The sequence below is a fragment of the Urocitellus parryii genome (assembly GCF_045843805.1).
Source record: "Urocitellus parryii isolate mUroPar1 chromosome 13 unlocalized genomic scaffold, mUroPar1.hap1 SUPER_13_unloc_8, whole genome shotgun sequence".
NCBI lineage: Eukaryota > Metazoa > Chordata > Mammalia > Rodentia > Sciuridae > Urocitellus > Urocitellus parryii.
The window spans coordinates 1028155-1055439 of record NW_027551776.1 but is presented as its reverse complement, the minus strand read 5'-3'; the positions used below and the strand labels follow the sequence as shown (position 1 = coordinate 1055439).

The 27285-nt window shown below is 40.1% G+C and overlaps 1 protein-coding gene across 1 annotated transcript in view; it reads left to right on the top strand.

The window, feature by feature from the left end:
- The window catches only part of LOC144251463 (contactin-associated protein-like 3), a 181886-nt gene that overhangs the window by 121012 nt on the left and 33589 nt on the right, over window positions 1–27285 (top strand). The window contains 3 exon segments of the mRNA XM_077794357.1: window positions 5561–5758; window positions 9111–9267; window positions 23843–23970. Of these exon segments, the coding sequence (XP_077650483.1) occupies window positions 5561–5758; window positions 9111–9267; window positions 23843–23970 (483 nt within the window).

Sequence of the window (27285 nt, the reverse complement as noted above, 5' to 3'; positions counted from 1 at the left end):
CAGTCTTTTCAGACCACAGGTAACTGAAATCCTAAAATGTGAAACTGCAGATAAGGGTTAGGATTTGGGTAATTATGTAGCAAAGAGGAGTCAGCTCAACTGTCTCATATACAATTTACATTATAGTTTTCTTAAAACCTGTAGGATGAGTGGTGTTAGACTTTCTGCTGTACTTTTTACATTTGTTTATTTTTACAGATTTTTTTGTTTCTTTCACCTCTATCTTCTTGCTAGTATTCCCTTCTCTACTTAATCAAACAGCTCCATTTTTAATCCTCCATTTGATTCATACATTCATTTAATCATTCCACAAGTTTAATTTATACCACCAATTCCCAGATACTGTGCTGTTTGAGGAAGAAAATAAAAATAAACTGCTCTCCTAGACCTTCAGTCAAGTGAGGTGAACACCTGTTAATTCATTTAACTCAAACACTTCAAGAATACTATACATTTTTGTATTTGCTATGTTCATACAAGCTTTGCTATAGGAAATTTGTTAACAGAGGCCCTGAGTGTGGGTGCAGTCACAATTAAACTGCTGGTGAAGGCACCTTTGTTGCAACAGATATTTTCATTGCTTGGACAGTGTCCTGGTTGTTTGCGTTCTCTCTTTTTTCATCACAAAAATTGAGATTGGCAATATGCATAGCATCATTGAACATTCATTGTGTTTTGTTTGCAAATGTTACTTGTTTTACAGATTCTGTAATGTTGAAATGTGAGGAATTAAAAAAAAATAGTAAAGAATAATGATTGTCCTTACTGTGACCCCCACATCTCTTTTATACTGGCATTTGCCTGGAAAGAACCCTCCCCTCTCCTACTTGGGGCAGCTTACTCTGGCTGGATTTCTGTAGCTTCTAACAGTAGTTCCTAAACAGGCATGCCGGTATATCTTCAGAAGGGAAATGCCACAGCAGGTCCCTTAAACTGTACCCAGAGGGGAGAAATGCAAATGCTGCAGGGAAGTTTATTTTGCTGTTCTTTCTTCCAATAAACAAAATGCAACATCCTTACCATGAAATGAGATTTGATGAACAATAAAAATACAAATGCTAAGAACCTGGCTAGGTCAACAGCCTACCTGAGAGTTGCCTTAATAGTCTAACATGTCTAGAATAATAACTTTAAGTCTTAGACACCTCTTGACCCAGTCTCTTCATTTACTAAACATAGAAATTGAGGCTCAGAGAAATTCATTTTTTTTTTACTTTTCCAAGATGATAAATAATAATTGATACTTTCTATTGATGATGGCATAGTGTTCTGTCTATATCTAATTTTATAAGTGTATATATAATGTTCTCTATGAACAAATGATTTTTGTTCAATGTGACTTAGAAACTGAAATGACATGCCTTTCAATGTCATGGGAATGAGGCTGTGAAGAACAGAAATCTTTTTTTTTTTTTTTAGAAAGAAAATTTTTTTTATATTTATTTTTTAGTGTTCTGTGGACATATCTTTATTTTATTTTTATGTGGTGCTGAGGATTGAACCCAGTGACTCGTGCATGCCAGCTGAGCGCACTACCGATTGAGCCACATCCCCAGCCCCAGAAATCTTTTTAAGTGAACTTTCAGGAGAGAGCTGTTGATGCTGTGGAGTGGTAGGGATCTAGGTACATCTCACTGAATCTTCCTGTGTTGAAAATATTCAGGTAAATCATGGAAAATCCCAAGAATCCACAACAAGAATGACAGTCCCCTAATATAAATACTGATCAAAAGGACCCACATTTGTGGAGCCATGACACCCTGGGCTTTCCCAGAACTCTGGGATCTGAGCTGCGCTCTGAAGGCCATCACTAGGAGCCTGAAAACTATCACTTAGAGCTGATAGCCCTTCAACTCAGTAAGGCACAGATACCAAATCATCCTTGGCTTTGACAAATGGACAATGTGGTGGGGCCCAGTAACTCTGAGATTTAGGGCAGAGACAGTAATGGGTTGACCAATGTCTTATATGTGAACATGAATGTCCATGATGTAGTTCTGTTGTTCTATTTTCTACTGGAGTTTTATCATATGAAATACAGGATAGGGTTTAGTTTAGAAGGTACCTAGGAAGCCCTCAGACCTCCACCATCTTTGAACATCTTTCCTAATTCAGAAAGTTTGGTGACTAGCACTAAGTTGCCCAGAAATGTGTGGTGAAGTTGAATCATTTCATTAAGTTGGGCAAGTAAATTTTTCTAGGCCTCCATTTACTCATCTGTAAAGTAAGAGAGTTGGACTTAATAAAAGATAACGGCCATCTCTAACCTGTGTTTCTCTCTGAATAGGAAGATAGTGGAAGAACTTTGGAGAAAGCCGTCATGGGGCTTCACTTCTCAGAGGCACAATACAGTGACCAACTTTCCTTGTACATGCAGGGTGGCTGCTAGTGATTTTAAAGTGTGTCCTTATTCATAATACTGAGTGTAATTTTTTTGAACAGTTCTTTATCTGAAGATATAATGTTACAAGTTACTTTATGTAGACACATTTCTGTCCTAGTCTTCTCTGAATTTATACACCCGTTCCTCATTAGGGGAAATGTAGGCAGCTGGCTTCATCTCCAAGGTGGTGTGTAGACATGTATTGGACTTCTCTTTTAGGCATCTTCTCTTGACTCAGTTTCCAAAGTGTCAGAATCAATTTTCATGAGTGACAGATCTATTAATTTTAAATGCATCTGATTTTTTCTTAGTGAGCTCTTTCTTCTTTTTGGAGAGGTAGACATGAGCATAACAGATGTGCTTAGGATATTTGCATACTTGAATGTGTAAAATAAACATGTTTCTTAGTCATCAAGACAATTTTTTTTCCTGTAAATGTTCCTTATGTAGCTCAAAGGTGTATTACTCTGTGGACAGTTTCAAAAATTGGAAAGCAGACATAATTTAGCAAAATAAACAGAAGCCAAGGGATATTGTATAATATAATGTCAGTGTTGTTGTTTGTATGAGGCTTAATCAAATCAAACCATCAAGTTAATTTAGCTGCATGTTTATTTGCCTGAACTTTAGAGGGTGGACTAGGTGCTGCCAGTGGTCATCCTGTATGAATGCAGATGAAAGGGGTTCCAATAAGTTGGAGGGACATGTTTTCTTGTGATAGTTCAAAACTTCTTTTAAAATTTGCCCACAGTTAAAATTATTTCCTCAGTTTTATCTGGCTATTCAGACTACAGAGCAGCTATTTATTGTTTCAAAGTGGTGTTCTCTTAAATTCTTTTGTCTGTTTCCTCATCCTTGAAAACTAAATCATATTACGTGATCTCAAAGTTCTCTTATAGGTAATAGTTTTTGAGATTCATGAAAGTTATTTGTGTGAAATGTTAGAGAAACCTGGTGTTTTTACTTGGGACCTTTTAAATAATCTCACTATAAAGAGCAATCATTTAAATTATGGTTCTTTTTTTTTGGAAGAATAGTTTGAGAGATTATTTTCAATCGTCTTCTCTTTTGTACTTGAAGGAAGAGATTTCTTTTGTTATGTTTTAATGATGCAAGACCATAAATCTATCACACTGACCACTAGGCTATATGAACTGTTAAGGCACATCCTTTACCTTTATTTCATAAATCATGAAAATAAATGATAGTATGGCATTGTAATTGATGAGCTCCCAAGCCTTACACAGTTTTCTACCTATTTTCTTTTACACTGTTAAATCCTTCTTGTGGTAGACTAGATAATTACAGAAAGTAAATGCCACCTCATTTATGTAATTTTTCATGAATATGTTGAAATACAAATTGCCCAGTGAAAATACAATTAATGGGGAAAAACATACTATGGAATTCAAGTGGCTATAAGAATGCTCATAGCCTCCTTTAGCCAACAGAGAGGGTGATGACCTTTTAAGTCTTTTATTCTAATGCCATTGAATATAAAATGGACTTTAGTCCTGCCAGTTCACAGTTTGTTCTGGTTCTTGCTAGTTTTCAGATATTTTGTGACCTTGCTTTTCACAGGCTTTGAGCCAAAGTTCTTTTCCCTGACCCTGGAGTTCTTGGATTTCTGTTTTTATCTGCTGCATTTCAGACCTATAAACAGCAATGTGGCTGTCAGATTTGTCCCTTGCTACATGGTATGGAAGATAAGCCAGGTACTAGGTCTCCACAGCAGGGGCAGGGTCCTATGGGGACTTCTCAGGGGGTTCCTTTTGTTTTGATTTTTAAATCTTGTTCGTGTAGCAGCCATTAAAGAGAATAAAAATAAACTCTGTACACAACTGTTTTGTGCCTTCAGTAACTTGGAATTTTTCTATAGAAAGAGAAACTCATCATTTTATCAAGTTCACATTATACAGAGGTGGTCATGTGACTTGATGTTATCGAGAAGAGTTAAGGCATCTTCAAGTCGGCTTTATACCATTGAAGCAAACTTTTATTACCTTTATGATGTAAGGTGAATTGGGGGAGAAAGTGAGAGACTTCAAAAGTTTTTTCTTCCATAAACATTTTGGAATGTATTTTCATTTTTTCTAATTTCCTGCATTAAAAAATAGGTAATGAAACAGAAATATGTCAGAATTTGTCAGCTTACATTGGTGTCACTGTGGTTATTACCAGGAATAGGTATATTAGATGTTCAAATGTCTTGTGTATTTTAGTATTGACCACAGAATTAGTTGCTGATGCCATATTAGTTAATTTTAATCAAAAATATTTATTTTAGGGTTGAGACTGTAGCTCAGTGGTAAAGCACTTTTCTAGCATACACAAAACCCTGAGTTTAATCCCCAACACCTCAAAAGATTGATTTTATATTATTTTTCATTATTATATAGACCTTTTTCTTCCACAAATGTGTCTGTTATACAAACATTTGATTTTCTAAGGAAAAGGTACCTGGGTACTTGATCTGGAAAAGATTATGCTTCTTAAAATGATAATATCTTGGCATTTGCAGGTAAATGGATGGAGTTGGAGAATATAATGCTAAGTGAAGTTAGTCCCAAAAAACCAAATGCCAAATGTTTTATTTGATATAAGGATGCTGATTCATAATGAGGTTGTGGGGGAGCATGGGAGGATTAGACAAACTCTAAATAGAGCAAAGGGAGGGAGGTCCGGAAGGGAGGGGGCATGGGAGTAGGAATGGTAGTGGAATGAGATGAACGTCATTACCCTAAGTACATGTATGAAGACATGAATGATGTGACTATTTTGTGTACAACCAGAGATATAAAAAACTGTGCTCTATATGTATAATATGAATTATAATGCATTCTTCTGTTATATAATATGTAACAAATTAGAATTAAAAGATAAATATTTATAACTTGTGGTGTTATATCACAGAAATTCACAAGTGGACCTAAATTGTCAAACAGATTCCACCAAAGATAATTCCTGCAAATACACAGTAGTGTAAATTTCAATAAAACTTCAAATTTTAATACTGATATCTTAAGAATTCCAATTATGCTGTTATTAATCTCAGAGATTTGATGATTAAAAAACCTTAATTCAGATAAGAGATGCCTCTGATGTTCATACTCATTTCAGGTATTTCAGCCTAGTCAAGTTCTGCTTTCTCCCTCCCAACCCCTTTCTGCCCACAAGACTCTGCATGGACTTCAGTGCAGCACAATGGCTCCCACCTGGCCAGAGTCAAAAGCTCTCATGGAGAAAGCCCACAGCCTGTGATTTTCAAGTACATGGCCAGCATGGACCAACTCCAGGCCCTAATTGACCAGGCGGACCACTGCCAACAGGAGCTAGCTTTCCACTGCAGGAAGTCAAGGCTTTCAGCTCACCTTGGTAAGTCATCAGCCATTTCAGACTTTAGTTCCCAGGAGCTTGCAGCAAGCAGGTGTAGATTCATGAGACTCCTGTATCCACAGCACCACGGTCACAGCCTGGAAAGTACAGAAATGCTTTTCCCTGGGGACAAAGAGCCAAGGCAGTAGTTGCTCTTCTTTGCTGAAAGCTTGAGTGGTCTGAAGTCTCTTCCCAGGCTCACTTGGGCAACTGAGCAATAAAGATGTTCTGATGAGGCCCTTGTTCATACATTATGAGGGGCAGCATTGCCTCACTGTGTTTTATCTCAGAAAAGATTGCTAACAGCATGGCTTAGTTATTTGAAGGTGATTATTTCAAGAGATTCTCTCTCAGACTGAATGCAACTAGTATCTTGGATAATTGCTAATTAGAGAAAAGAGTTGGTGTCCTACAGTTCTTTTAGGACTCAAGGTAATTAATTCTGCTGATAGCTGATTATTTATTTTTAATCCACATTGGAAAATTCTGTTATGGGTTTTATATCTTCTCCCTTTGAAGCCATTCAATTTGTGAATATGTCCAACCCTGCTGCCTTCATGAAACTTCTTTGGTTTTCTGGAGGCTGTTCTGCCTTCTCTGATCAGGCATGCTGGGGAGTGGTAGGCAGAATTCTCTGAGGTCATGTTTCAAGCTGTCACTCAGCATCTGTGGGTTTGAACTATTCTTTAATAGTTCTGAATCTATAGAGCTAAGACACTCATCTCTCTAAGACTTAGTAGTGCAGCATCTATAAAGCGTGTGAAATAAATACTATTTATTCACAGCTCTGTAGTGTATTGAATTTATAGTTAGAGCTAGGAGGCCTAGTACTTATTGTTAGTCCATTGCTACCATATAGATCACTGAACTAAGATTGTATATTACCAAAAGGATGAGAAAGTCGGCTCCTAGAGATTAAATCAGTGACATAAAACAATCAAAGTTGGGCCATTTAACCAGAGAAAATGAGGCAAATGAAGTAGTGGTTTTTTTGTTGTTTGTTTTTTGTTTTTTTGTTTTTTGTTTTTTTGACTGTTAGTTAACCAATAACAATCAGAAAAAAAAAAATCACCCAGTGAGTCTGGGAGTAAAACTCATGTATTCCCATCATATGGTCTATTCCAGAAGTGGAGAATTGCCTAGATAGTAAAGAATTTCTACTTGAAGAGGTGGTGTTTTTCTAGTGATCTGCACATGTTTATTTGATTGTTGCCTTTCCATATAAATATTTCAAACAACAGAGTGACACAAATAAGTGTTTTATTGGGCTTAGGACAAAAGAAGGACAGAGAAAAGAATTTTAAACTTATTAAACCCTTTCTAAAGAAAATAAAAGGAATACATTATAGATACTCAAAATTTGTGAATTTCTTACATGCTGTCTCTGGACAATTTTCAGTAGACACTTAATTCAGACAAATTCAGTTACAGACCCATGTATGTTGCAACTTACCTGGAAGGAAAGGTTAGGCACCAAGAAGGTGAGTCTTCTCAGTTCCAAATAAAGAACCTAGCCATGTCATAGGGGAAAAAGAAGAAAAAAAAAGAATAAACATGTGTCTCTAAGCAATTTTTAACACACAATAGGGATGTCAGCCTGGTGCAGTAGCACATGCCACTGGGAAATGGCTCAGGAGGCTAAGGAAGGAGGATCAGAAATTCAAAGCCAGCCTCAGCAAAAGCAAGGCACTAAGCAACTCAGCGAGACCCTGTCTTCTAGATACAATACCAAATAGGGCTGGGGATGTGGCTCAGTGGTTGAGTGCCCCTGAGTTTAATCCCGCTATCCCTCCTCCTTCCCGCCAAAATAGGGAATGTCAGTGTTATAAAGACACTTTTTGTCTTCTAGCATCTTCCAGGTCTTTGTATTAGAAAGTTTCAAAGGGAGGGGGCATGGGTGGCTGAAAAGGAAGTGTGACAGTGTTGATGCTGTGGGAAAATATTCAGTTACCACATTGTGAATGAATACTAAGGTGACTGACAATTGTACCTGTGGCCAAAATACTTGAGGAAGTAGAACAGTATACTTTGTCCATTGATTCCTTACTTATTCCTCTTCATTTCAGCCTCTGATTCCTTTTGATGTCTTTTTAAATCATTACCTATATAAATTCTCTTGGTCACTCAAATCTTGAATGGAGCCAAAGACATTCTGTATCTGTACTTTTAAAAACATTCTTTTGTTCCTAATTTATGAATAAAATTATAAACTCCAATACAAACACAAAATTGTTCGTTTATATATATATATATATATATATATATATATATATATATATATATGCTGTTGATTTTTTTGCTGTTAATCTGTGAAAGAATGAATGTTGAATAATTGTTTTTTAAAGTGGAATTTTGAACACATCTATCAAATATCTGTTAAAAGTTCTGCTCCCTAGAGATAAGTTTGCAACACTTTTTAAAAAGGAAGAAGGTGGTTGATACTGATTCTTTGCACATGCCTCAACCACTGGTTCAGGACTGAGTGATGATGAATGCAGTTAGTATGTTTGCAAGCTAAGATGTTGTCAGCAGAAGCAGAGGGCTCCTCTAACACGGAGTCATCATGCTGCTTGTGAGTTAGGGAGAACAGAGGTCCCATTTCAGATTCTCAGTAGTGAACCAGTGATGACAGCTGATGGGTTTGAAAGAGCATGCTGAAAATGACAAGCATCTTTGCAACTGATTTACTGTTACTTCCATTTTCCCTCTGGTCCTGCTTCTCTATGGAGGGGGAAGTGCCCCTTCCTACTTGCATACCACCCACTTTCTAGTCACCTCACCCTCACCTGGACTTGGCATCAAGATGAGTCCCTTAGAGTTGAGGTGCCTCCAACTCTGTGGCTGAGTTATGGTGGCTCTGAGCAAGTGGTGCTGGAGGACTGAGATATAATTGGCTCAGAGTTGTTCTGAACCCAAAATTCACCTCAAGCATGAAGGTGAATCTCCACAGTTTCCAAATTAAGAGCCAAGCCATTTAGTAGAAGAAAAAGCACAAATGTGTCCCTAAGGAATTTTTAACACACAATAGGAAGTATCAGTGTTACTTTAATTAAAATAGTAAAAAAAAAACAAAACATATTTTGCATAACAAATTCTTTCATGGCAATTTAGTATCTCAAACAGATTTTAGATTCAATGTATAAATTAATAATGTATGGTTAGTAATAATTCTCAATATTAATTTTTTTAAAACATTCAGGAGTCCTTTAAAAAATTATCCTCTTATAGAGTTAAAAATGTAATCACTTCTAAAATAGTCTACTTTTAACACTGAGGGGAATAAAGGAATTATATGGGGAGGCAGGTAGTGGGGGGCAAAGTAGGTGTCACCTTTCTCATACTTGTCTTTCAGATGGAACCCCAGTGAGCTGGTGGGTTGGAAGAACCAATGAAACACACACTTACTGGGGAGGTTCTCTGCCTGATGCTCAAAAGTGTACTTGTGGATTAGAGGGGAACTGCATTGATTCTCAATATCACTGCAACTGTGATGCTGACCAGGATGAATGGTGATTTCCACATGCTTTCCCTGTGCAAACTGTAATTTTTTTAATTGCTTAAACTGTGTACCTTAGGCAGATATTAGACAAGATAGTACAATAGGGAGAATAAAGAATTTCCTAAGAAGTTAAAGAATAAGTTTTGATGTGTATGACGTCATTCATCTAAGGCCTAAAATATGAAAATGATTTTTTTCCATTTATCTGTGAATAATTATGTCTGTTTTATTTTTCTAATAAAACAAAATGGAAATACCAGATTGTTTTACATTAAGTGGAAGTACAATATCAGCCTTCTTAAAGTTAAATTGATTTTCCATGGCTGATCTTGAGTTGTTTTTTGACCCCCTAATCCTTAAATGGCCACATGAGGGAAATCAGAAAAGGCCCTGGTTCCATGAAAAGAACATATGGAACTCTAAATTTTCCCTACAGTTAGAGGTCTCAAAAGGCTTCAAACCCAATGAAAAGGTGAATAAGGACAAATCTTCCAGTTAGCACATGAGATAGAAAACTCATGTCTAGACACCCTCATACAGATTTTTAATTCAATACATAATTTTAATTGCAATATATAAGATGGTTTCAGAATTAAATTACCATGGCCACAGGTTGGTAGCACCAATAGCTTGTCATAGAATTACAAGATATTCTTACTATAGGTCTGCCCTCCTCCTTAGTTCACGAATCACAGGGTTCTCACAGATAAAATGCCTTGAAGTATAAGCTCACACTCCAGTATTACAAAACACACAAGAAAGTGGGAGGGTAGAGAAACCACAAAGGGGAGAATTGGAAATGTAAATGTCCCAGATAATGGGTATAATTAGAAATGTAAAATAAATGTATGAGCTGATTGAAAAATAAGCAATGGAGTTAAGAAAACAATCAAATACTATTAATAGAGATAATTGCCATTTACAAAAGAACCAAACAAATGTTTGGAAATGAAATTATTGTTTTTATTGAAAATTTTAAGATTTGTTGGATCAAATATTGGACACAAGTGATTTGAAGACTGGTGAAATGATTAATACATGTAACCAAATTACATGGCTTGTAGCACAGAGAGAAACAAATTGGGAGCCCTGAAAGGGGTACAGAGAAGAGAGAATGCGTGTCTGGCTGAAGTTTCTAAAGATGGGACATAATTAGGAAGAGGCAATATTCCAAATAGCTAAGAAATTTCCAGACTAGAGAAAATACTGGAATACCAAGCAGGATAAATAAAAAGCAAATCCATATCTAGACATACTATGGTGAAATTGAAGAACATTAAAGAAAATGTCAAAAGAAAAAAGAAAAAGAAAATGTTGAATGAAGCAGATATGGAAGAAAGACTTCTGAAAGGAAAGAACTGTGGAGCGCAACAAGCTCTTCATAATTGGAAATAAAATTACTATCCATCTCGAAATTTTTGCTCAGCTGCTATTTTCAAAAATGAGTGATAAAAATGAAGATCCTCTCAGGCAATAAGATACTGAGAAGTTTACTGCCAGCACACCCCACAGGAGGAAGTTCTGAAGAACAGCTTTCAAAAAGAAAGAAAATGACCTTTTAAAGGGAAAGTCTCAGATGCAAAAAGAAATATTGAGAAAAGAAATTTGTAAACTCAGAGTCCCCAAAATAAATATCAGACACCAGGAACATGTAACTATTTTATATATAGCTACATTTCACATCTAGCTACATGGAATTAAAACATGAGAAAGCAGTCATCTAATCTATTAACAAAGATGATCATAATTGACAAAATGGCCAAAAGAATGTTGAGAAGTAAAAATATAACTGAAATTTGAACTTGGGGTATTAGCTTTAAATTACTCCCAGTGTGCATTAGTTTTAGGTGTAATCTCTAAAAGAATAAATACAGAACAAATAAATTCAAATCAGTAGAGGAAAGAAAGGAAAAACTGGGGAGGTTGGGGTTGTAGCTCAGTGGTGGGATGTTGGCTGGTATGCTAAAGAGAAGGAGGGAAGTAGAAAAAAAAGAAACAATTTTGCAATTCAGTTAATCAAAAAGAAGATAGCAAATAAGATTTAAAAATAACAAGCAACACAATAAATTCAAAGTGAGATCATAGTCATGCACAAGGAGTGTGACGAAAATGTCCATTTAAATCTAGATATGTCAAATTGAATAAAAAGCAAGCATATCTTATCTGTACATGCAGAAATAATGAAATTGAATATTAAAAAAATTACTAGGAAAATATACACAAGTAAGCAAATTTAATAACTCTAATTTTGAGGGCTGGGGTTGTGGCTCAGAGGCAGAGTATTTGCCTCGCACATGTGAGGCACTGGGTTCGATCCTTAGCACCACATAAAAATAAATCAACAAAATGAAGAGTTTTTAAAAACCCCTAATTTTGGACAAAGATGTTCATACTTTTAAATTTTACCAGAAAGAACCAAGAGTTCTAAACTAGTACACTTGTAATAAAAATAACTAAGAATTGCAAGAAGAAATTCACAAATTACCCAATAGGAAAAAGTTGAAATACACATCTATTAGTAATTGGTAAAACAGGTGGAAGTAAGCAGACAGACTATTTTGAAACCAAATTAATAACTTGATTTGTTATACACATAAAATTAAAGGATGCATCATTTTATCTAACACTTATGGCATAGTTTTGCAAACTGATTACAAACATCAAACATTTTTACAAGAGTTAGTACCATATGGACAGTTTCTCTGTGCAACTTGGTTAGAAGTGAAGAGTAAAAATTAAAAATACATATTCAAAAGAACAAAGATTAGAAACAACTCAATAAAGATTATTTACAGGGGGCTGGGGATATAGCTCAGTTGGTAGAGTGTTTGCCTTGCATGCACAAGGCCCTGGGTTCAATCCCCAGCACTGCAAAAAAAAAAAAAAAAAAAAAAAAAAAAAGATTCTTTACAAGCAATAAACAATATGATTGCAAATATCAAAGAAAATTATTAAAACTAATGGGAGTGTAATAAAGCTACTGAATCTTAGAATAACTGGATTCCTATAAAGAACATGATACCATAAGGAATGTTATAAAAACTATTTGCAAAATCAACAAAAGGAATGACAAGTTGGAATAAAGATTTTTTTAAAAGTATGTAAGTTTTTTATGGAAAAGATAGCATAAACTTGATCATGAGAATTTAAGAAGACCTAAATAAATGGAAATAAGATTCTATTGCCATGCATGAGAAAACTGGGTACCTCTCCCTCAAGTGCTTTTTTCGTTTAATTTCAAACCACTGCCAAATATTTGTTCATGATTTTTTTCAACATGACTCTAAACTTTATATAAACAGTGGGGAACAAGAAGCTAGGACTATGGTGAATATGGAAACCAGGTGGGAAGACCTGACACACCAAACACGAAGCTTTATTTCAATGATGCACAGATGGAAGAGTAAAAAAGTCAACAGAGAGGCCACGCTGCCAGATTATTGTAATTCTAGATGATAATTATGTGGTTCCCACCCCTCTTTTACTGGAATAATTGTGAATTATGAAACTTTACCTACCATTTTCCCCCTGTAGCTTTCTCAGTAGCACAAAATACTCAAAGCTCTATTTTACCACCAAAAATAAGTCCTTTGAAACAGTGAATGGTAAGAATTATTTATAGAGCATTAGAAATCAAAAACAAAAGGGTTTGGAAATTATCTTACTGAATGTTTTAAGGAGTCTGGTGACCATGACAATTAGTATCATGCATAAGACATGAGTAGTTGAGAATGCCCTGTACTAATGAGAACAATTTTAAATAAAATTGCTAAAAACTCCTGCAGTTACCAAAGTACTTTACAAACAATAAAACTGTTATAAAACCTGTTCTAATATATGTTGGGAAAAGTGTAAACAGCAGCCATACCCCAGAGAGAAACCCCAACATGGCGTCTAAGGACTTCTTCTCCCTACCTTCTTCTTCTCTGCAGTGGCGCGAAAAGTTCCCGCCCTTGTGAAATTCTCCCGCCGGCGCTAAATTTAAACCTCGCTAGCGGGAACCTTAGCCCCAATGAGAACTAATTCCTGGGCGCGGGAACTGATATCTGGAAGAACTTGCCAATAAACGGGTATCCTGCCATTTATCTAAGCCCTACCATCTCCCCTTTAGTTCTATATAAGCACACAGCTTTTGCAATAAAATTGGAATTCTCCCGGCGAGGTGTCTTTGCGTGGGGATTCCTTTCATCTGGTGCCCCGTGTGAGGAGACGGGTGAGGTCTCTCCCAGCCAGAGCCCCCGTCCCCTGCCCCGCCGAAGATTCCTCGCCCAGGTCCGCCGTTTTCAGACGCCGGCTCCCCTACACTCACCACTGATTCGACCGTAGGTAAGCCCCCTTGACCCTGGCTCGCCAACTCCCTTCGGGCTAAAGCTGGAGCTGTGACCGTTGATCGTCCGGCACTCTCCAGACGCTCGTTGGGGGGAGGGAATTCCTCCCACTAAGGCCTTTACCGGCCGCAGTGGACCCTCTGGTGATCCGTTTCCCTTTGGGGCGTGAGGCTTTTAGGTTTACGAGAGGTTCTATGGTTTTTCCTCCTCCGCTGCTGCTGCTACTGCTGCTGCTTTGAACTAGAGCTGCTTTTACTTCCTGCTGGGCCACTAAGTCTGCCTGAAGCTGCCTTTCTGTTCGGGCGGGAAAACTGAACTCCCGGCCTGGAACTGCGTTCCACCGGAACCGGAGTTCTGTTTTCATTTCTGACTTATTCCGCTACGGTCGAAAACTTTCCTGACGTCAGGTTGCCCGAGGCTCCGACCCCATTGGGTCTCACAGACCGCACTTCACTGGTGACGACCGGGTAGTGCCCTCTGTAGTTCCTGGCGACGGCTGGTCATTTTGGGGACGCCCACTTGACCCCCGTTCGCTCTGGGCTTCCTGGAAGCCGTTCCAGCCCGGGTTTTCCCTTTTGCCTCTCTCGCTTAAGCCTGTTCTCTTCTACTCTCTTTCATCTCTCCCTGTGACTATGGGCACCTCTTCGTCTATACCTGAAGCCTCACCTCTCAAATGCTTAATAAAAAATCTGGCCACACTTTCCCTCACACCAGACATTAAGCCCAAACTTTTAATCAAATTCTGCACCCAAGATTGGCCTACATATCCACTGGATAATGGCAATCATTGGCCTCCAGAAGGCTCCTTAGATCCAAACCTCCTTCGAGATCTTTTTAACTACTGCCAGCGTCTGAAAAAGTGGAGGGAGATTCCCTGCGTTGAAGGTTTTAGCCTTCTCGCACAACACCCTGCTCTCTGCTCCTCCTGCTCCCCCTCTGAAGTCCTCCTTGCTTCCAACCTCCTCTCTTCCCCTACTTCTATTCCTGACTTCGCAGATTCTTCCTCATTTGACCCAGCAGATGAACCCCCACCTTATCCCCCAGCCCCATCTGCTCCTCCTCTCCCGCTATACCCTCCTCTTCCTCAGCCTGGTTCCAGGGATCCTCAGCCTTCCGTTTCATCCCCCTCCCCTCCGCCCTCTTCTGCCTGCTCTACCTCCTCCTCCGCAGAGACACCCCCTTCCCCTCCCTCTCCTTCCTGTCCGCCGCCTGCCTCTTTCAGTCCTCCTGTTACCAGGTCTAAGGGACTCCTTCCCATCCCCAAGACAATCGCACCCCTTCGTGAGGTAGCTGGTCCCGAGGGTGTCATCAGAGTCCACGTGCCCTTCTCCATGTCGGACATTACTCAGCTAGAGAGGAAGCTAGGCTCATTCACCACTGACCCCACCACTTACATTCGGGAGTTTCAATGGGTCCTGCAAGCATATAGCCTCACTCATCATGACATCTACATGCTCTTAGCCAATACACTTCTCCCTGAGGAAAGGCGACGGGTCTGGGAGCTAGCCCAAGCCCATGCTGATGAAACTCATAGGACCAATCCCAACCACCCCACGGGCCCTCATGCTGTCCCAGAGCAGGATCCCCTATGGGATTATAACACCCCTGAAGGCTTGCAGTCTCGTGACCTTTTTGCGTCCTGCCTCTTGGCGGGCCTGAAAAAGGCCACCCGAAAGGCTGTTAACTTTCAGAAGGTGCAGGAGGTCATTCAGAAAAAGGAGGAAACACCCTCAGAATTCTTGGATAGACTAACCAAGGCCCTTCAACAGTACACAAACCTTGACCCAGAAACCCCTGATGGCCGTCATGTCTTAATGACATATTTTCTGGCCCAAAGCTACCCTGACATTAAAGCCAAGCTTAAAAAGCTTGAACAGGGCCCTGCTACTCCTCAGACCGAAATCCTCGCTGTCGCTTTCAAGGTTTTTCATGGTAGAGAGGATGAAAGCGAACGCCGTAGGCAGAGGGCTGAAAATGCCAAGCTCCAAATGCTGGCCCAGGTCATTCAGAGAAGACCATCACCACGCCGTCCTAATAAGACACCCCCTGGAGCTTGCTTCAAATGTGGTAAGGAGGGACATTGGGCCAAAGATTGTCCTTCGCCAAGGACACCCTCCAACCCCTGCCCAAAATGCCACCAAAGGGGACACTGGGGGGTGGACTGCCCATCAACCCGGAGGGGAGGTTGGTCAGCCACCCGGCAAACCCAGCCTCTCCTGGGCTTGGCAGAGGAGGATTGACGAAGCCCTGGGCCTTCCCTCCCGACTATTACCATCAAGAAGCAAGAGCCTAGGGTCACCTTCCTGGTGGATGGACGCTTTATTACCTTCCTCTTAGATACTGGTGCCGCTTTTTCGGTCTTGAGGGAGTATTGGGGTCCTACCACACCCTCAAAAACTCCTATTGTCGGGGTAGGAGGTAAACAGATTTTCCCTCGAAAAACCCCCCCCTTATCATGTCATATTCAGGGATCCCTTTTGTCCTTCACACACTCCTTTCTCGTTATAAGCCATTGCCCCACTCCCCTTCTGGGAAGGGACATACTCTCACTATTGAAAGTCACCATTCACATATCACCCCACACCTCCCCCGCCTCTCATTTCCTTATGATGTTCCTAGGGGCAGATACACCTCCTTCACGCACTCTTCCACAACTATCTAAACCAGTTAACCCTGAGGTTTGGGACACAACTACACCCTCTATGGCTAAATGCAGCCCTATTCACATTGTCTTAAGGGATCCTTCAAGATATATTAGTCAACCACAATATCCACTCACAACCACAGCCCTCCTCGGATTAGAACCCATCATCCAAGATTTATTACGAAAGGGATATCTTAGGCCTACACACTCTCCTTTCAACACCCCCATTCTGGCAGTTAAAAAACCTAACGGGTCCTACAGGCTGGTTCAAGACCTTCGTCTCATTAACTCCTCTGTGGTCCCCATTCACCCGCTAGTGCCCAACCCTTACACCCTCCTCTCTCAGATCCCTGCCACTACTACCCACTTCTCGGTTCTAGATTTGAAAGATGCATTCTTTTCTATTCCCTTGTCCTCAGAATCTCAGGATATCTTTGCTTTTACGTGGACTGACCCTCACACCCGCCATTCTCGTCAGCTTACCTGGACTGTCCTCCCACAGGGATTTAGGGATAGCCCCCATCTCTTTGGCCAAGTTCTTGCACAGGACCTCACATCCTTTCACTCCACCTGTCTTGACTCTACTCTCCTTCAATATGTTGATGATCTTCTTCTATGTAGTCCCTCTTGGGAACACTCTCAATCCCATACTGCCCAGCTTCTTAATTTCCTAGCAGACAAGGGATATAGGGTGTCTCCCCACAAGGCCCAGGTTTCCCAGTCTTCTGTCACCTATCTTGGTTTTCGCCTTACACCCGGGAAAAAGGAAATAACACTGGATAGGAGGCAACTCCTCTCTAATCTTCCAGTGCCCCATACGAAAGCTGAAATACTATCATTCCTAGGACTAGCAGGTTATTTTAGGGCCTGGATCCCAAATTATTCTCTTCTAGCCAAACCTCTGTATGACCTAGCAAAGGGACCCCCTAATGAATCCCTTGCCTCCTCCCCCAACTACCACTTCCGCAGGCTTCAGCAACTCCTCTTAAAGGCACCCGCCCTTCACCTTCCTGATCTTTCAAGACCATTTCATCTATATGTCCATGAAAAAAGGGGACAAGCACTTGGGGTCTTAGGTCAAAACTATGGGCCTACATTTGCACCTGTGGCATATTTGTCCAAGCAACTAGACCCTACCATCCGTGGATGGGCCCCTTGCTTAAGAGCTCTGGCTGCTGGACAAATTTTACACAAAGAAGCCTCTAAGCTGACTTTTGGGGCCCCTTTAACTATCCACTCCCCACATCACTTGAAGGATCTTTTAGCTTATAAGAGCCTTCAAACCCTTCCTCCATCCAGAGTTCTGTCACTTCTTACTTCCTTTCTGGAAAACCCTAATATTACTTTTCTCCCCTGCTCTGCACTGAACCCTGCTTCACTGCTCCCAACGACTCCCACGTCTGACACACCAACTCATAATTGCTTGGAAACCTTAGATGATTTCCTCCCCTGTCATCCTTCCATTTCTGAGGGACCTCTCACTAAGCCTGACCTTATCTGGTTCACTGACGGCAGTTCCTTTAGGCAGAACGGCACTCATTACTCTGGATATGCCGTAGTTTCAGCCACTGAGATTATAGAGGCCAAAGCTCTGCCTTCAGGAACTACCAACCAGCAGGCTGAACTCATAGCAGCCACTCGTGCCTGCCTTCTAGCTCAAGGCAAATCCCTCACCCTCTATACTGACTCAAAGTATGTCTTCCATATTCTATTATCCCATGCTGCAATATGGAAGGAGCGAGGCCTACTTACCACCAAAGGTAATGCAATCACTAATTCGGCTCTTATAACCAATCTGATAGAGGCCTCCCACTTACCCACCCAGTTGGGAGTTGTCCATTGTAGGTCTCATCAGAAGGACGGCTCTCTTATCACTGAGGGCAACGCCAGGGCTGACCGGGCGGCACGAATGGCTGCTACCACTTCCAATTATGGCCCCCCTAGGGGACATATAATGGCCACTTTAGACAGCTCATCTGAAACCCCTACTTCTTCCAGTAAGAACAAGGATCTTTTCGAGTTCCTTCATACTCTATTCCATTCCAACTCTCAGTCTTTGACCCTCTTCTTACAGAGCTTCTTTTCCCTCACCCCCTCTGACAAAGCCATGCTACAAAATATAGCCTCTAATTGTCAGATCTGTCAGCGGACCAACCCTCATACTCCTTTAAGGCCTAAACCCTTCCCCTCCCACCAAGCTAGGGGACACACTCCTGCTGCTGACTGGCAGGTAGACTTCACCAACATGCCCACAGTACGGCGCACCAAATACCTCCTTGTCTTTGTGGACACTTTCTCTGGTTGGGTTGAGGCATTTCCTACTTCCAATAAAAAGGCTTCCACTGTAGCTTCAATCCTACTGACAGACATCATCCCCAGGTTTGGTATGCCCACTTCCTTACAATCTGACAATGGTCCTGAGTTTATTTCTAAGATCACACAAAAGGTCTCTCAAGCCCTCTCCTTCAAGTGGCATTTCCACTGTCCATATCGCCCCCAGGCTTCAGGAAAAGTGGAAAGGGTAAATCGGACTCTGAAGGAAGTCCTTACCAAATTGACAATGGAATTAAACTTAGATTGGGTCAAACTCCTTCCCTTGGCTTTGCTTCGGATCAGAGCTCTCCCTAAGAAACCATCTTTACTGTCTCCCTTTGAAATAATGTATGGAAGACCTCTCATACCCCCTGGGTTGGTTGTTTCACAAGGACCTCTTACCCGAGATTTGTCTTTGCCTCTCTTGTTCCATCTCCGCTCGGAACTCTGGAAATATCAGGACTGGCTTCTTCCGGACCCAGACTCCTCTCCAAACACTCTTCCCTTAACACCTGGAAGTCTAGTCTATTATAATACCCCAGAGGAGAAAAGGCCTCTTACCCCCAAATGGGAAGGCCCCTATCCTGTCATTCTCTGTACCCCCACCGCCGCCAAACTTTCCTTACCAGACAACCGTCTCACTCCCTGGATTCACATTTCTAGGTTGAAGCCATATTACCAGGAGGCCCCACCTGCTGACGACAGGACCACCCCAGAGGAAATCCAAGAAACACCTCCTGAACCTCCCCTTTACTCCTGCTCTCCACACCCATCTCACCCCTTTAAGTTGCGGCTCACACGGTGTTCCCCGCAGCCCAATTCCTCTTAAAAAGGCACAATGAGCTTTCCCAACACCCCAGTCTTTTCTCTCTGCTTGTTTTTTGTGCTCTGCTTATTTTCTGTGCTCTGTCGGGATCGGTCTTTACCCTCCTCTCCTACCATGTATCTGTTCACTCTTAGGGAACGATACTCAGAACATGGCATGCTGAAGGTCCGCGAAGTGGATACAACTACTTGCTTCATCCACAACTGCACCTCTATTTCCCTAAAATTGTCACCTTCCAGGACCTTCGTCCCTGGTAGCTGGAACTGGCCTTTCATTTGCTTCCTTTTTGATCAAACTAAAGGCTATTGCCATTGGTGGCCTGAGATATATAATGGATGCCCCTATTGGTCATGCAGGATCCATGATGAACGTGGTAGCTATTCTTACCACTCACTAGGTTACCCTGTAGGATGGACTTCTAGTTACCTAAAATGGCATAAAGGCTTTTCATCAGATAACCATGGATGGTATACTTTAGATATACCTGACCCCAAGGCCAAACGTTGGGACTATGTTGAGTTTGCTGTCTATGCCCGGACAACCTCAGCCAGACCCACGGGGTGGATGACTGTTGGCCGCACCCTGATTACGCCACCTAAGGCAACCATCCAGGTAGTCAAACACATCAAGGAGTCAGAATCAAAACTTCAAGATCTTATCCATAGCCCATCCAAAGGGGATTCAGAGCCTTCAGCCCCCTCAGGCCTCCCTCCCACATGGCTCAATTTGCTACACCAAACTCTTCGATTATTAAACTCCACCCTTCTTTCTGTGCCTACTTCTCAATGCTTTCTCTGTGCTTCACTTAGTCGTCCACTTCTAGCAGCAGTCCCATTAGCAGCAGGAAATATTTCAGAAAAAACCTACAATTTCTTTGAGAAAGGACAACCCCTACACGTGACAAGTATCCCACTATGGGAAAGTTATTCCACCAATACTTCATTTCCTTTCATCTGTTTCCACCCGCCAACAACGAATCCTTTACCCATTTGTTCCTTAAGCTATAGTACCCCATCAAGCCCTGCGTTTATGCAACCTGGACATTTCCTCTGGTGTAACGGGTCTTTAAGTACCTCAACAATCAATGTCTCTGGCACCTGTTTCTTGGTTACTGTAGTTCCTCAGCTGTCTTTATATACTCCCACCGAATTCCGACAGCTGGCCCTACCTTCCCGCACCCGTAGGGCAGTCTTTCTGCCGGTCCTGGTAGGCCTCTCTTTAACAACCTCAGTGGCGAGTCTCGGACTCTCTGGTGGAGCTCTAGGTCATGCTCTATGGGCATCCAATGACCTGCAACAAAAACTGCAGGAAGCACTTGATACCACTGCTGAGTCTCTGGGCTCCTTGCAGCGGCAAGTTACTTCATTGGCACAAGTGGCTTTGCAGAACCGAAGAGCAATTGACCTTCTCACTGCAGAAAAAGGGGGTACATGCCTGTTCCTTAGAGAGGAATGTTGCTACTATGTTAATGAGTCTGGGCTAATAGAAAAAAAATGTTGTTAAATTGCAGGAATTATCAACCCAATTGCTCAAACCCACCTCCTCTAATCCCATAACGGGGTTCTTCCAATCCTCTCTTGCCACGTACTTACTACCTATCTTAGGGCCCCTTATTGGGATACTCCTTTTCTGTGCTCTCTTGCCCTGCATAATGAAGTTCCTTCAAACCCAATTGCAGAAAATTTCTAATCAAACTTTTAACCAGCTTCTGCTTAGGCGCTACCAGCCTCTGATGACCGATGAACCCCCAACATCTCCAAGAGAACAGTTCACTCAGTGCTGAAGCTTCCTACCAGGCACGATGGAATACAACGGACATCAGACAGCGAGAGACAACGAGCCCCAAGAACCTTTTAATCTGCCATCCTGGATTCATAAGTCTTTATGTTCTTTTAAGCCTCCTCATGGCCCTTGGCCTCTTTTCTGTCAGTCCCCCAACATGGAACTTCTGCCAAAAATTGACCTTTGCTTTAATTTTTATCTTTATTCTGTTTGTATTCGCTCTGATCTTCTTCAGGTGCTGGTGACGCCATGTCCAGACAACGCTTCCAGTATTTTCTAGAGTCCCTGTTACAGGACCAGTGGCTGATACCAACAATCTTCTCCATCCAGGACTGGTTCGATGCCATCGACAACTTGTGGCTTCAGGGAACCTTTATAGACTTCACCCCTACGGAAGTAGCTGTCTATAGCCACTGGGTTTTATTTCTGGCTGCCATGATATCCCCAGACCTGCCCCCCCGAACATTCCTCCACTCCCCCTTTTAGGCCCTACGACGCCCCCACCCAGCAGGAAGCAGCCGGATCTGACTAACGACGTCCCAGTTCCTAAGAAAACAAAAAGGGAGGAATGTTGGGAAAAGTGTAAACAGCAGCCATACCCCAGAGAGAAACCCCAACATGGCATCTAAGGACTTCTTCTCCCTACCTTCTTCTTCTCTGCAGTGGCGCGAAAAGTTCCCGCCCTTGTGAAATTCTCCCGCCGGCGCTAAATTTAAACCTCGCTAGCGGGAACCTTAGCCCCAATGAGAACTAATTCCTGGGCGCGGGAACTGATATCTGGAAGAACTTGCCAATAAACGGGTATCCTGCCATTTATCTAAGCCCTACCATCTCCCCTTTAGTTCTATATAAGCACACAGCTTTTGCAATAAAATTGGAATTCTCCCGGCGAGGTGTCTTTGCGTGGGGATTCCTTTCAATATATACTACAAGCATTATTATTTGCTTATGGATTTTCAGAATTCTGTATGTACATTGTTAATGTTGAAGACAGAATTAAATTGCAGTTTTTCTTACATTGGAAAGCATAGTTTTGAATGGTTCCTCTGTATTCAAGGATCCTCAATGAATAACTAATACACACATTTTTCCTCTTAAATGGCAATCACAGGATTTAATTTGCCAGGTTATCCCTAGAGTTGTAATAAAATAAGTTCCCAGACTGACTTCCCCAATAATGTGGTGGTACCTTCTAGCTTTCTGACCGCCTGATTTATGACAAACCAGACATTGGTGTGCTTGTTATAATCTGCTTGTGTGCTTCTGTTTAGCAGGAACCACAGGGGCTTAGTTATTTAGTCTGATACTTTGAAATGAATTGATTCAATAAAACTGTTTTTTTTTAAATTTCAGGATATTCATCTTCTATTTTTCATAACACCATATGCACTTCCAGTTACTTTATTAATAATTTTAAGAAAGAATAAAAGTTTTAATAATTCTAACTTTTCTATCTTAAAAGAATATTTGGTAGCTAAATATAATTGGAATGATTAATAAATTATTCAGATTCATTTCTGTAAAGCTATTAGGTTGAACCATGTTAAATTCCTGGATTTTTTTTTTTTTTTAACCTGCAAAAGTGGTATTTTCTGTGCTTCAATTTGTGTATCCTGGAGTAAGTGACAGTTTTGTAACTTTAGGAATTAAGAGTTACTAGTTCTACACAGATATGAGACATCAGAAAGATAAACTAGACAAAAAGCTTTTTTGTCCATAAATTATAAATGCAAATATAATTGAAGTCTGCAATAAAAAGTATGAACAGCTTAAAAAGTATAGAAAAATCTTATTTTACCCAGAGGGGAAGCTGTTGATTGCCAGCTTACCATCCAGGGTCTCTGGCTCCTTTTCTAGTCCTTTCTGTATTGGAAACATAGATATTAATGTTTCCTCACTTATTACATTACATAATAATAATATAGTTGCCATTACATTTATGATATTCACTAGAATACCTAGGGGCACTGAACACAGTATAGGTACAGATAGATGTATGCATACTATTTTCATACATACATGTGGTTTTTTCATGTATATAAAATGTATATATATATATATATATATATATATATATATATATATTTGATAAAGTTTAATTTTATAGACACAGTAAGACATTAATAATAATAAATAATTATAACAATATACTGTAATAAAAATTAAATAAATGTCATTCTCTCCCTTGAAAGAGTCAAAACAAATAATATATTTCGACAAGGCAGACCTTGAGTAACTGAATTTGCAGAAAGTGAAACTACAGATAAATGGAGACTATTGTAATAAAATGATGAGGATTTAAATTCTAAATCTTGTCATTCAGGTATCTTTTGTCTTGTTTGTGTTTGTGAAAGCAGATTGCTCTTCTTTGCATAAGTTCTGTATTTAAATTCTATACAGTGGTTGACTTGGACAGAATCCTGAGCCACTTAATTGCTTTAAGAATGCAACCTCACACCTGCACCCATGACCACATATGAGTCTGTCCACTTCCTTCTTAGTGGTCAGGTGCATGAACAGTGACCTCCTATCCTCAGATATATGCTTATGCTTCTAAGTGTTAAGATAAACATTTTGATTTCCCTGCTATATGTATTTACAAATTTGCTTAATACCTCTTGAACTGCAATAAAAAACTATAATTTCTTATGTTATTCAGAATAAAGTTGAGATGGTTGTGTTTATTTCCTAGGACCAGTGACACAGGAGTCCTTTCCCATAAGGAGCACCTGCCAGTCACTCAGGTTATGATGACAGATGCAGGCCGGCCACACTCTGAAGCAGCTTATACCCTGGGGCCTCTGCTCTGCCGAGGGGACAGTAAGTAGCAGTCAGAGGGATCAAATAATGCATGGTAATATTTTATGAGAAATTAACTGCATGGGTTTACGAAAAGACTGTCTGTTTTAGAAATCTGTATTTCATAGGAATATATTAACTAATAAAAAAGAAAAATAATGATAATGGAGAAAAAAGAGAAATTATATTACTTTTGGGTTCTGATTCTTTTATGCTGTATTTAAATAACACCACAGATGTAAAGACTAATGGAATCATCTGAAATAATTTGTCACTTGGTTAACAAACTTTATCTTTTCTTTTTTTCCCAGTACTGGGGGCTGAACCCACGGGTGCTTTACCACTGAGCCATGTCCCCAGACCCTTTTATTTTTTATTTTGAGACAGGGTCTCAAGTTGCTGAGAGTCTCGCTGAATCACTGAGACTGGCCTCAAATTTGCAATTCTTCTGCGATTACAGACATGTGCCACTATGCTTAGCAGCACTTTCTATACCTTATCCCACTTACTAATTTTAAGGCAGCAAACTTTTATTCCTTTTAGATCCCTTATCTAAAATTCTTGGGACCTAAAATCTAAAATAATTTTAGATTTCAGGTTTTGGTTTTGTTTTTGATTTTTTGCAGGGGGGGGGATTTGAGGATATTTGCATATGCATAATGAGAAATCTTGTAAATGAATCCCAAGTCTAAACACTAAATTCATTCATGCTTTTTAAGACCTTATGCACATGGCACTGATTTAACACAATAATTTTAGTTCACCCGCATTTCGACTGCAACTTACCACATGAGGTCAGGGTGAAATTTTCTACTTGTTCTGTCAATACTCAAAGTTTCTGATTTTCATTCATTTCAGACTTCGGATTATTTGATTATGTATGCTCAGCCTGGATTATTTGGTTATGTATGCTCAGCCTATACATGCCTACTAAGTTCTAAGTACAAGTACTTTTATGAGTACTGATATGCCTAAAATCCAGAAGATAATGAGAAAATGAAAGGGCAGAGCCCATTATAGGCAGAATTCTATGGTATTAATAAATCCCATTAGATATTAATTAATTCTGAATGTTACCCAGGAATTTTGATGATCTTAACTTTCTGAAAAACAAAAACATGTGTTCTATCTTCATTTCCATCCTTATGGTCTCTTCTAAATAAACTCCATGAAGGTTTGTCCTCCTTCCCTCCCCACACACTGCTCTTTTCCAGGTCGCCAGTGTGACCTTGATATTGTTAAACCCAATTATTATTTTTCAGTTTTCCTCTTAATGGACTGGCCAGCCACTTTGGACTCCATCATGATTCACTTTTTAATTCACTTTCCTTACCAGGCCACCAGCATACCACAAAGTCTGCATTTTACTACTTCCCTCCTCCCTCCAGTATTTATATTCAAGGATAGGCTCATGTTGGGATGTTCATTGTTCCCCTCATTGACTTTGTCCTTCTCTGCATGAGAATGATCTCTTCCTATCAGTCTCTTGGCTTTAAATACTCAGTAACCCCACTTTATACCTCAAGCCCAATAACTGAGCTTCAGGCTTGCCCACCTGACTGGATGATGAACCTCTGCTTGTGCCTTAATAGATGCTTCAGATTCACCCTGACAAAGCAGGGGGTGGGAAAGAAAATAATTTCTACAACTTTCCCCAATCCAGTGCGTGGCAATTCCATTCTTCTCATCACCCCTTAAACTGAGACCATTGGTCACTTGTAACTTCTCTCTTCCTCTCACACTCTCATCACTACTCACATCTGATTCATCAGCAAATCCTGTTGTTGCTATCTTCAAGAATGGATTGAGAATCTGACCACACCTCACCACTTCCCTTGCTACCTGCCCTGAATTATTGTTCCATTCTTGAAATGTTCTGCCTGCCTCTGTCTTTGCTCACTCAGGCTTATTCTCAGCACAGCCACCAGTGTGAATGAAGTCTTGTCATGTAAGTCCTCTGCCCAGAACTCTCCAATGTTGCCTGAATCAGAGGTCCACCAAGGACCCAGTAACAATGCTGACCTCTAAGACAGAAATCCTGTGGAGCCTATGGGACCCAAGGTTCTCCATGGGGCTTGTACAAGGAATTGCTCTGGGAGAAAGTCCTAGTGTTTCTGAATGTTATGACTAATAGTTTAGATAATCAAAATCACATGTCAAAGTTTTATTCTGAATGAATTGATTAAATGATAATTTGAATTATCATGATAACTGATGCAGCATAATAATTTATAATAAAATGCTTAGCAAAACAGCAATAGAACTTTCTTAGCTCAAGAAAGAATATCTACACAAAACAAAGCTAGCATTGTAATCAATAGTAAAAAACTGAATTCTTTTCTCCTGAGATTGAGAACAAGACAAAGCCTGCAATTATGTAATAAAATAAATAAACATACACAGATTGAAATAAATAAAATTATATATTAATTATATGACTGTTTTCACAGAAAATCTCAAGGAATTTAAACACACACACAAACATACACACACACACACATACACACACCCTACTGACATGCAACAAAACATGTTTACTTGAAATCTATAAAAGACTGAAGGCAAAAATCAAGAAAATATAAATAAGAGGAGACACATACTGTGTCCATGATTGGAAAACTCAATATAGGAAAGATGTTGATTCTCCCCAAACTGAGGAGACACTTCATCAAAAAGGATGTAAGGATAGCACAGATGTACATGAGAAGACATTCTACAACATCAGCCATTAGGAAAGGCAAATTGATACCACAACACACCAATGTGAATTGCCAAAAAACAAACAAAAACTTCTAATGCCAAGTGCTGTGTGAGGATGTAAAAATACTTATACATTGTTGACGGAAATGACAAATGTACAGCCACTCTAGAAAACTGTTTGGCAGTTTGTTTTAGAGTTAAATACATACCTACCATATGATCCAGAAATTCCACGCTGGGTATTTACTAACCTGGAGAAATGAAAACTTATGTTCACCAGAAAAACTGTACACAAATGTTATAGCAGCTCTAGTCCCAAATCTGGAAATGATGCTCAATGTTCTTCAGGTTGGTCAAACGATAGCATATCTACATTAGAGAAGTCAGTAGGAGGAAGAAGCAGATATTTATATGTACAACAATGTGAGTGGATCTCAAAGCCATTATACTGAGTGAAAGGAGCCAATCTTTAAATGTTAAAAAGTGCATCACTCTTTATATGACCTTTGGAAAAGGCAAACTATAAAGGGATGAGGAAGAAAGGATGTGAGTTTAGGGGGATATCAAGAGGGAGATCTCTCAATTTTGGTAAAAGTTACACAAATCAATGCAGATTAAAATCAAAATCAAAAGTCA